The 11,654-nt window shown below is 41.3% G+C and overlaps 4 protein-coding genes across 5 annotated transcripts; 3 read left to right on the plus strand and 1 right to left on the minus strand.

Moving 5' to 3' along the window:
• Positions 1-2,581: 2,581 nt before the first annotated feature.
• BCIN_08g05740 (hypothetical protein) lies at positions 2,582-3,198 on the plus strand. Its single transcript, XM_024694731.1, has 2 exons — positions 2,582-2,868; positions 2,920-3,198. Exons 1-2 carry the CDS (start codon positions 2,640-2,642, stop codon positions 3,165-3,167), a joined length of 477 nt encoding a protein of 158 aa, XP_024550523.1. The 5' UTR covers positions 2,582-2,639; the 3' UTR covers positions 3,168-3,198.
• Positions 3,199-3,334: 136 nt separating this feature from the next.
• On the plus strand, positions 3,335-4,584 carry BCIN_08g05750 (hypothetical protein). The gene has a single exon (XM_024694732.1). It carries the CDS (start codon positions 3,813-3,815, stop codon positions 4,539-4,541), a length of 729 nt encoding a protein of 242 aa, XP_024550524.1. The 5' UTR covers positions 3,335-3,812; the 3' UTR covers positions 4,542-4,584.
• Positions 4,585-4,990: 406 nt separating this feature from the next.
• BCIN_08g05760 (hypothetical protein) lies at positions 4,991-8,396 on the minus strand. Its single transcript, XM_024694733.1, has 5 exons — positions 7,611-8,396; positions 7,398-7,537; positions 6,386-7,346; positions 5,917-6,340; positions 4,991-5,847 (listed from the first exon to the last, which is right to left on the minus strand). Exons 1-5 carry the CDS (start codon positions 7,801-7,803, stop codon positions 5,358-5,360), a joined length of 2,208 nt encoding a protein of 735 aa, XP_024550525.1. The 5' UTR covers positions 7,804-8,396; the 3' UTR covers positions 4,991-5,357.
• Positions 8,397-8,614: 218 nt separating this feature from the next.
• On the plus strand, positions 8,615-11,556 carry Bcsrp1. 2 transcript variants are annotated; one of them, XM_024694734.1, is made up of 3 exons: positions 8,615-9,056; positions 9,389-9,898; positions 9,950-11,556. In XM_024694734.1, the coding sequence occupies exons 1-3, from the start codon at positions 8,817-8,819 to the stop codon at positions 10,853-10,855; spliced, it is 1,656 nt and encodes a 551-aa protein (XP_024550526.1). In that variant the 5' UTR covers positions 8,615-8,816; the 3' UTR covers positions 10,856-11,556. The 2 variants fall into 2 exon arrangements, with proteins under 2 accessions (XP_024550526.1, XP_001553070.2); XM_001553020.2 differs by having other exon boundaries at positions 9,953-11,556.
• Positions 11,557-11,654: the final 98 nt, after the last annotated feature.

Below are 11,654 nucleotides of genomic sequence, written 5' to 3' on the forward strand. Positions count from 1 at the left end.
AAAAATGACTTCGTTTGAAAATCACAAGAAGACCAAAAAGCGACTTTCTTGACAAAAACACTGGGCACTCGGGTTTATCCCTAACACCACCAAAACTTTCAGTGTCAACGTATTTTTTCTCGCTTTGAAGTATTGCACTAGTCGAAAGGTATAAATGCGGTCAATAACCCATCAATCTAATAACTCCTTTTCCCATTCTTCATCCTTGATTCTAGATCCTAATGCCAGTGCTTGGCAGGCTGGAAATCATATTGAAGAATACCGCGTCTTCATTTACAAGCTTGTACTACATACTCTTCACTACCTCCATGCTAATGCGGAAAGAAATATATGCAGCTTGACTTTTTCAGATTTGATTCTTTCATGCCTACAGTGGCCTCAATCAAAGACGATGATGTGAAGAGGTTTTCAGAAAGAATGTGAACCGTATGTGTCACCTAAACTATGGAAAATAATAGAAGGATATATGGCGAGGCTAGCTGAACATGATTGGGAATTGAATGAGAACAATCCAAAAACCATATTGGCGAGTGAGATTATATGAACGACTCCAAAGACTAGTCCGTGGGTGAAGGTTTTTTTGGGAGGAAGTACTTCAAGAATATTTTTTTGGATGTGAATTGAAAATTTCGAAACTTTCAAGTTCGCTATAAAAAAGTATGCGAAGACTTAAATCAAGTAGAAATTGGTTGAGAGAAGGGATATGTAGAATTTCTATTAATGGAGCTGGTATGCGGATAATATATTTATCCACCTGCTCCTATAAGCTCTCTGCTCTGGAGACAACGATAAATGTCTTAAGATATACAACGAGTCAATATAAATAGAGAATATTAATTCATTACTCTACCTAGGTACTTATGAACACAAGCACACGTATGTGAATGGGAACAAGTGATCAGAATTCGCCATGAAAGCTGGCGGGCTCGCTTAATCAACCGAACGACTAATTAGGGACTACAGAGTATATCTGCTTTGTATCGCAAAATCGGTGATAAATTTTAGTGCATTGAGATAATAGTTTTCGCTTGTCTATATTAATATAATTGTCGTTGCGATAGCTTTGAAGGTGTGAGTTATTTCGAGGGTTTCGCTTCGTTGCTCGCGAGCATTTATGTAGCTCTCGTCTTGCGTTTCAGATTCAGATGTTCTCTATCATGTGGAACGTCTATGCACAATGATGTGGTTTGATTGGTTATTAGATTATCCCCGCTAGTTGGGGCGTAGGAAAACGGTTTTCTTTCTCTTGGTAAATCGTTTGACCTTTGGCATCGGATCTTCAAGTATGCTATTGTTCTTGCCGCCGATAGCTCATTTAGTAGTTATTTTGTTATAAATTTGGGCAGATAATAATTAACATGAAACTGTTGCAGACAATCCATTCACTATCCAATTCACTAGTTCAAACATAATTGCACAACAAAAACCAAACTGTACTATCTTCCACATTCACTTCCGGATCGTGGAAGATAGCCGACTCCACGGAGCATTATCTTAATTTTGAAAATTGACTATTTCGCATAAAGTACTGGTGTATTACTGGTTGGCCACATTCAAATTTACAGAAGTTAGCCACTTCAAGTAAGTTTATCTTGTTTTACTGTATATTCAAATCATCATTTGAATGCAAACTAATTCTCCTAAAATTGAACTACTCATAGATTTTGCTGTAGCGTATCTAGAGCGTCCTCTCATAAACGACGAGGGGGTTCATTTAGTATCGCCATCATCTCCTCTCAATTCTATATTATATTGAACCTTTTTTACTTTTTGAAACGCAAAATTGAATTCGCTTTTAGTTCTCTTAGTTCCAGACTTGGAGAAATTCATCCTCTCACAGATGTTCTTAATCTCCAATACTCAGCAGTAAGTAAGCGCCTAGATAACTACTTATGGTTATTTTTTAGCTTTTGTGGAATTTACTTTTATGGAAGGTATATTAGTTACATAACTTATACTATTTTCTTATGATTATTGATGTTTACTCGAATCTTGATTGAACAGCAGTATCCATACTGCAAATCTGAACAAGACTTTGTGTTTATAACTTTGCCATATTGCGATGAGGAAATTTTGGGAATAAATTGCTTTATAGAAGTATTGTAATTCTCTGCATCATAGTTTGAACCACCCTAGTTCTGAGATTGGGTCACTTTCATCCACTTCTCCCTCTTTTAGGCAAATATGGAGGATTCATGCTCGGGCGTGTACGGTACATTGCATTCGCGTCGCGATTAGTCGTGTAATTATATCCAATAGCCCCTGCTGTGAAAGTGTATTCGTGCCACGAATTATACAGCTTCAAAGCGGTGTTACCACAAACTCAAATGAAATTCAGCTTAAATTTGACGACAGGGGCATCAGTATGTTGGAAGTATTTTGAATTGCTTGACTTACGAACTTGAACGCATACTAGAAGATATGGGTCTGAAGCAGAAGGCAAATATCGCAATCAATTCCCTGGCAGAGCCTCTTATGCCCGATTATTAAGGTCGAAAGATTCTAGAACGGTTGCTCGAAGAACAGCAAGTCCGTCGTCAAAGTACCCACACACAAAGCTTTGTTATAAATGTCAAACATTGAATATTGCATCATTGCGGAATAGTAATGGTTTTACTCATGGAACACCAGGTGAAATAATGGCCGCTGCAAAGTCTGGATGTCCTCTTTGTATCCTACTTGAGAGGAATTTCGATCTCGGTCCTCCATTGATGCCTGTGCGTCTACACGGTATCCGTCGAACTCTTCCATCAAATGCTTCGTTATCTGCCAATGTAGGGGACATTGAGTCTATAAGAGTTTTGAACGGCTGCGACAGAGATATGGACAACCCTTTCTCCCACACACTAGCACTTTTAACGAACGCTGGTCAGTAATATTTTCCGAATACATAGAATTATATGATACTAAAATCAATAGACGATCTTGCAGCTAAATCCCTTTTGAGAAGGCCGTACATTACTGATTTTGCTTCTGAAGAATGTTCAAGATTGATAAAATCATGGTTGAATATGTGCATTCTTTGCCATCCAAGTTACACAATCAACTCTCCCGTGATTTCTCGCCTAGCAACTCACATCATTCGAGTTGGTGCTCACGACGGGCCTGGGCCAGCACTTTTCACTTCACCGCCAGGTTACGAGGGCGTTTATATCGCCCTCAGTTAGTGCTGGGGAAAGCGAAAAAATATTATTCTCACTAAGGAAATGGCAAAGTCACCGAATATGAGCATAACATTTCCAATGCCGGTTCTACCTAAAACCTAACAACACGCGGTTCAAATTACTCGCGATCTCGGATTCGAATTTTTATGGATCGACTCTCTATGCATCATGAAGAAGGCGATGACGGGGAAGACTTGAGGCGTGAGTGTATAACAATGCACAAGGTATATGGAAATGCTACCTTGATCATTGCAGCCGCTGCAACTGGGTCTGTTTATGAAGGAATATTGCAATGCTCAAGGATAAACCCTGAGATTCAGTCTGATTGTATCATCAAATATGACATAAGAGATGGTTCCATGGGTATTGCTAATTTTGTATTTGAAAATAATCAGGCAAGGCAATGATCGTATCAACAAACCCCTTAATACTCGTGGATGGACCTTTCAAGAGCGTGTTTTATCACCATGAACGATTGTTTTTTACAGGGACCAAGTGGGTTGGGATTGTGCCTCGATACTAATCAACTCGAATGGACCATTAAATCCCCTCGCCGGCCACCACAAACATTCTCCCGGTCGTTTCTCAGATTATCTTACCAGCCATAAAATTACGAGAACTCGTGCTGCATCTGAAACCGAAGCATGCATGGACTATTGGCGAAAATCTGTCGAGTTCTATTCTCGCCGAAACTTCACACATGACAGTGATAAGTTGAGAGCTATTTCTGGGTGTGCCCAATGGATTAAATCAAGGACAGGTGATGACTATCTGGCAGGCCTATGGGCCTCTGATTTGAGAACACAAGTCTTCTGGTACGCTGAAGCTCCATCTTCTCGTCGAACTTTGTATAGAGCACTATCCCGGTCTTGGGCTTCAGTAAATGAACGAATTAAAATCTGGCATCCCGATCAGATTGGAAATATTGACCCTGTTGCTAGAAGTTTAGGTTCTTGGACATATCCTAGGATTCCGCTTGAAGTCGAAGATGTAAAAATGACATACAGTCCGACATCGAATGAGTTCGGCGATGTTTTCAAAGCCTCATTGCTTATAAGAGGAGTGCTCAAGCCATGGAAGGTGAGGGGGGGAGTTGTAGTTACCAAGTCGTGCATGACCGAGGTGGAGATCTATTTTGATGAAGATGTCGATGAAATTTTGTTTCAGTTGCATGCGCGAGGCATGGAGTACTTCTTATTGTATCCTTCTCCGGAGGATACCTCACGATATTTTGCACTTGTATTAAGGAAAGTCGACAAGATTACTAAACGAGTTGGAATGGCGGCTAGTTCTGTTGAGGCCTTTGACCTGTACAATGATATTCAGAGCACAGGAGAGTTTAGTCTCAATTGCCTTCGAGTTGTGGCCATTGAATAAAGAGACAATGGTTCGTATCGTCGATTATGGGAAGAGATAGTCACCCTTAAGTGAGAGGAGTCCTATTGCAATGATTTCCCGTGTATATTAGTATTTTACAAAAGTATAGACTCTCTTCCAACTACTTCAAAGGGTTGGAAAAGCTCTTTGCCCCGGCACACTCAAAACATTGTAAGCCCAAAGCAACATCTCTAATTTCTGAAGGTGAGGGATCAGCGAGTCGTCTGGATTACGACGATAGATACCAATTTTCGTTAAGATACTATCCTCGCTAGAGATTCAAAATGAAACCCACTCCGCTGAAATAAAATGTCTAGAAATGCAGTGATTTCAAGCCGGCAATCTTTACCCCAACAGAACAAGTAAAGAGCCCACACTCAAACCCGGAAATAATGTAGACCAGAAAGTGAGGACGTCGTTGTGTACTAGCAGCATATTGAAGGCGTTTTTGAATGTCCATAATTTATTTTCGAAGAATGGTAATGACGACAGTGGATTGGGCTGCCATACTATTCGCCGTTGCATATAGATTTATGTAACAAGAACAGCAGAGAAAGCTGACAGAAGACGGACTCAATGCCGAAATGGGCGTGCAATTCTGATGTATTCAGTTCGAATATCCCTACAGAGTATAGATCTTTACATGACCTGACTTAGGTCCAGATCGTCAAACTAGGGTTATCCAACCTATCACATTCCGAATTGACCACATCAACCAATAAACTATACGGTGTCATAATATGAAAAGCTCATGCTCTTGGTCATACATATTATACTACATTCGATTATCGCACATTTGAATCCCAAGGCCGTCCATTAACGAATTATAGTATAGCACAGTCCAAACACCCTCAGCCACCTCTTTCCGCTACCGGCATTCGCCTTTAACGGGTCTTCTTCCTTCACTTTGATACCATATTCTTTTATATAGCACTCAAAAGGCTTGTTTTTGGGCTGAAGTTCTTGTGGAATTTCCACCTGTTCGGCCTGCTTTTCAACTTCGATATTGGCATCTGTCTCAAGCACGTCATGTCTCTCAGAGCCTTTGGTTTGCTTTTGTCGGGTTGGCTCGTCGGCTTCATCCTCTGAATCCACTGGAAGACTATGATTAGTACTTCGAAGATTATTTCCTTCGTCTTCAGATTCTGAATCTGTAGCCCTGGAAGCCTCGGGCGCTACCTTTTCTGCTCCTGATTTTTCGCGAGCTTTCTGCAAAAGCAGAGCAGATTTTTGCTCTTCCAAATCTCCCCAGAGCTTAAAGAGTGTTTCTTTAAGATCTGCGAGCATTCCTGGGTTTGTTCGTAGGCTTCAGCGGCACGTTAACGTTAGCTTTACTTATTTTAGATAGACAAATAAACATCAGAGATGAACATACTTGCAAGCATCGCCCTGAAGATTGAGCAACATCTGCGCATCATAATTCTCAATCCTAAGAATAGCTCTCTCTTTGGAAGCATTTGGATTTGCATCTTCCACTACAAGCGAGAAAAACCATTCCCATTTCCTTTCTACGTAACCTTTGCCTTCGCGGAAACTTTGCATATCTTCCTTTGGATCTTCGTCTTCGTCACCACTATAATCAGATAATGCGTCAAACTCGCTGATTTTACGACCAACTGCAAAGTCAGCAATGTTGTGAGGTAAGTAATCTACAACCCGAATATTTGCTTTGTAGATATTGTTCTCAAAGGGTGCATTGATTCCCACGAATTTCGGATCTGAAGAGATGGGCGATGTGCGCTGCAGAATACTTGATAATGGCATTATGTCCCTTGCAGTCCCAGAGGAATGTAACATCACTGTCAAATTATTAGATGTTGGGCCATCATAGCAAGAAAACTTACCATTTTCGTTTAAATCAAGATTTTTAACAGCTTTCATCTCGCTAGAACCAGTTTTGGCATCTCCTCTGGCTCGGGATTCTTTTCTTCGTGCTTTAGAATTTTTACCGCTCGGCTCTCCCTCTGCTTTACGCTTGATTCCTGCCCCTGAAATTTCTTCTTGAAGTCTCTTTCTTTCCTTTTCGTGCTTTTTGGTCCAATCACGCTTTCGTCGAAGACAATCTTTCCATCTGGGATCATTGTTCTGAGGATCTTCAGAAGTTTTCATGATCTCGACTTGCACTTTACCATCAGATGCTCCTCGATCACCACGAAGCTTACCCTCCATGAGACCTGCATTGCCCGATTTAAACTGTACATTAGTCAAGCGGAGCCACTGGCCTTCCTTAATATTTTCCTCTCGAATGAACATGGCATGGGCGTCGAATAGTGTGAGCTGAATAGTCAGTTTCCCGAATGGACCTTTCCATTCTTTTGCTTCGTTTTTGGGCTTTGCTTTGATATATCCGTATTCATCGCCATCGCGACCATCCGTCACGACACTCGATAGTCCCGGCAGTGTATAGTTGTAAAAGTTCGTGTGAGCTGTGTAGTCGGTAAAGTAAACGGTGACCATATCGTTATTAGCTCCATAAATCTTTCTCACTTCGCCTATGATGTCGTGAAACGAGCCGTCTTTGACATCTTTAAGTAGACTAAACTTATCCTTAACCTGTAAAGCATTGTTTGCTTTTTCCTGAAACTCTTGGGTACCAGGAAACTCAACTTCATCAAGATGTTGATTTGACCATACCACATACTTAGTCTCAATTGGTTCTGGACGTCGGCATCTTGCTGGCGGCGTTGAAATCCACGAAGCTTTGATGATGGGGAAAACAGCTTTAGGGATATGTTCAGTACGGAGTATATGGTATTCGGTACTAAAATGAGATAGTAACTGTATTTCCCCATTACGCAATTGAATCTTGATTCGACAATTAGAAGCTTCATGGTATACGAAAGAAGAGAGAAATACCTTTGCACTACGGATAAGCATAGCATCCTTTGGCTTGTGGATTTGTGGCATTTTATCCTCCGTTGAAAAAACACTCATCCTCAAGCCGAAGCGCTCAAATCGCGAGGAATAATCTTTGATCTGAAAACTGCATTTGAAGTCTGTATAATTGTGTTAATATTGGTTGAATTTCACAACGGAAGTGGATCTAAGCATCATTTAATGATCACCTACCTGTTCCTCTGGTTTTGATAGGAGGTTGATAATCCATCACAAATCCTATTACATTGACAAATTGTGGCTTTATAACTCCACCTGGTAGGATTTCGAAATTCTTAATCTGCTCAATAGTCTGAAAGCCTGTGGGAATGGCCACCTCAGGCTTAGCTGTCTCTTCCATTTTGTCGACGTTTTGCATATTGTCCATTCTTGAATGCTGCTTCGAGAGACCCTTCGTGCCAGCTTCACAATAACACTTCACAGATTATATTCCTAGCAGTGATACCTCCTGGCCCTGCAAAAGACAGCAGGAAATTTTAGTTGGTCATATATCTGGGACAATAAGCTTTTGATGTATGCAGCAATCGTATACCAAATATTCCTTCCTATGCAAGGTATATTTTCATGACTTACTTGCCCTATCCTCTGCTTAGTGAATGGATACACTGAATTGATCAAATTTCAAGTAATCTCTGCTTGGTAAATGAATAGAAGTGAACACTGCTATTGTTCTACACCTCTAGTGTGCAAGTAGTGTATAGAAATTGTATTGACGGTGTGAATGTTCATTCCATGTATGTAGAGTCTGCTTCCTGTTGCACTTGCCCTTTCCCTATAGCCAGGTAAATCACAAACTGGGACAAAACCAGACGTCCTTATTCGTAGCCAGGAGAAAGTCCAAGTACTGTTTCTTTTCTCTGGTGGGTTTGTGGTGGTTGCGTCAGGTCTTGTCAGTATTCTCTTGCTTGTATATGAATAGACGCGTTAATTGAATCTCTATCTCTGTAGGTAGACGCGACCAAAAGCTTATTAAGAGCTTTGTCACATGACACGCCATGACATGTCATGTCATGTCTGAAACAGACCAACCAATCAACGTGAACCAATAAGGAAAAAGAATGAGTCGTAGGAAGCAGGCTTCAGTGATTAGTCATCAATGATGTTTCGCTAAGATCACGTTTCAAACTAATCTTTACCGCTTTCAGCCTGGAGGCGGATTGTTCCTCTTCTATTCTTTTGGGGCCTTCTTCTCAAACCATTTAGAACCCAAAGATTCTTCTATAATTTTTCCCCATCTCTCTTCATTCACTACAACAAATAAAGTCAAACTCCAAATAAGATTTTATCCCACGGCCTAACTGTAAAGGTCGTTTCTCATTTAAGCCTCTTACTTTCTTTTACAACACAACAAAACATATCACTCTCAGTCATATCGCAACCATGGCTGAACGTTATATCCCAGAGCATCGTCGAACTCAGTTCAAGGCAAAGAACACCTTCAAGCCTGAAGAATTAAGACGTCGTCGCGAAGAACAACAAGTTGAGATTAGAAAAGTCAAGCGTGATGAGAATCTTGCAAAGAGAAGAGGTATTACAGCAGGAGATGGATCTTCACGCCCTGGTGCCTCTTTGGGTGCTGAGCCTGATAGCGATGATGATCAACCTCCCACAGAAAGTCAAGTAAGTTAAGATCGCACAATCTCTTCCGCCTAACTAGCACACCATTCGCACAATACTCGCACATTACTCGATCTTTACGATTATGCCGATACCAATACTTCTTTTGATATACCCCACCACTGTGAACTTTCTACATAGCTCTCAACTATTTACTTTCCTTGGTGGGGTAGCAGCCGTGTCCTAGTGATAATGTTTTTCGCTTCTGCGATTGACCCTCTATCACAGCTTTATCGCGAGTCTCATTGCTAGGTTTTGGTTTCACAACTTAAACATATATTCGTTCCTTATCAGATACCCTGTTCACCATAGCTAATCAAGAATTGTTTTAATAGTTGAACGATGACCTCCCTTTGATGGTACAAGGCGTATTCTCGGAACAAATCGATGCACAAATTCAAGCCACAACCAAATTCAGAAAATTACTTTCCAAAGAAAGAAACCCTCCTATTGAAGAAGTTATTAAGACTGGTGTCGTTTCACGATTTGTCGAATTCCTTCGTTCTCCTCATACACTTGTACAATTCGAGGCAGCATGGGCTCTTACAAATATCGCATCTGGTTCCGCTCAACAAACTCAAGTTGTCATTGAAGCTGGTGCCGTTCCAATTTTCGTCGAATTACTCGGAAGTCACGAACCAGATGTTAGAGAACAAGCTGTCTGGGCTTTGGGAAATATTGCTGGTGATAGCCCATCATGCAGAGATTATGTTTTGGGTTGCGGTGCTCTTAAACCTCTTCTCGCCCTTTTGGGTGATAGCAGAAAATTGAGCATGCTCCGTAATGCTACCTGGACTCTTAGCAACTTCTGCCGTGGAAAGACACCACAACCTGACTGGACCACCGTAAGGACTCCTACTCTTTACCCTTTCTTATGCTAAGACTTACACTTACAGCAGATCTTACCCGCTCTGCCAGTTTTGGCCAAACTTGTTTATTCTTTGGATGATGAAGTTTTAATTGATGCTTGTTGGGCAATTTCATACCTCTCCGATGGCGCCAATGATAAGATCCAAGCTGTCATCGAAGCCGGTATCCCTCGTCGCCTTGTGGAATTGTTGATGCACGCCTCTACCTCGGTGCAAACTCCTGCCCTTCGTTCTGTTGGAAACATTGTCACTGGTGATGATGTTCAAACCCAAGTTATCATCAACTGTGGTGCTCTCCCAGCCTTGTTGTCCCTCTTGAGCTCAGGAAAGGACGGTATCAGAAAGGAAGCCTGCTGGACTATTTCCAACGTCACTGCTGGTAACTCCACCCAGATTCAAGCAGTTATCGATGCCAACATTATCCCACCTCTCATCCACCTCTTGTCCAACGGTGACCTCAAGACCCGCAAGGAAGCTTGTTGGGCAATCTCCAATGCTACCTCCGGCGGTCTTCAAAAGCCAGAGCAGATTCGTTACTTGGTTAACCAAGGTTGTATCAAGCCACTTTGCGATCTTTTGGCCTGCCCGGATAACAAGATTATTCAAGTCGCTCTTGATGGTCTTGAGAATATCTTGAAGGTTGGTGAGATGGATAAGGATGCTGCTGGAGAAGGAACTGAAAGCATTAACCGATACGCTTTGTTCATCGAAGAATGCCACGGTATGGAGAAGATTCACGACTGCCAAACCAATGCAAATGAGGAGATCTACATGAAGGCATACAACATGATTGAGAAATACTTCTCTGATGAGGAAGAAGGTGCTGATGATGGACAACCACAAATCGCTGGTAATACCTTCGGTTTCGGTACCAATGGAGAACAATCCGGTAACTTCAACTTCGCCAATGGTGGGGATACGATGGATATGTAAACATCTTTAAAGAGTCAACAAATCCTCTAGCCTTTAGCTATTCTTTCTATCCAGAAAAATCCTCTAATACGACTTCTAATAACAAATTGACATTGTTGTCACGAACAACAGATCGGACCTTAAAGTTCTGGCACCGATACTACTTTTCAATCTGCGAATGCGAATCCAAAACACGTCAAATTTTTATCCACCTTAAAGCATATTTTCCCCCACGATGTGACCAACGATCAGCGAAAGATTCACCATCATGTATTTCCCCTTTCCTACTGTTTTTAAACAACACCGGCACATCAAAGGCGTTTTTGCTTACTCTTTCTCTGGGGGTTTTTTTTAACCCGTCTGTTATTTCTCTTCCCCAAACTCAAAGTTTCTACGACATCGAGACATGGTAGCTTGAAAGCGACATGATTCTCTCCCGGAGTCAAGATAAATGATTTTTTATGCAAGTGACACGTTAGTATGATACGATGTGTGATGAGAATGGTAGCTTGAAAGCTCCTACTCTGAATGAGATGATGTGATGAGGTTTGAGATGATTGACGGATCATCTGAGTGGATAGGCATATTATGATGCCATTCATATAGGGGGGTAGATAGAAGTCGTGTCTAAGAGGAAACGAAGAAAGAATGGAGGTGGGGGTGGCGGTGGATAAGATAACATCACAAACAAGATATCATATGAATAAATGGTTGATTGATTATACTCGATTGTTTTTATTTTTGTTTTATGTGTGATTTCGATTTTGCTTGTGATTGTATTTGTGATGTGTTGAATGGCATCTGAGTAGCACATCATATT

This window comes from Botrytis cinerea, chromosome 8 (assembly GCF_000143535.2).
Source record: "Botrytis cinerea B05.10 chromosome 8, complete sequence".
Classification (NCBI taxonomy): Eukaryota; Fungi; Ascomycota; class Leotiomycetes; order Helotiales; family Sclerotiniaceae; genus Botrytis; species Botrytis cinerea.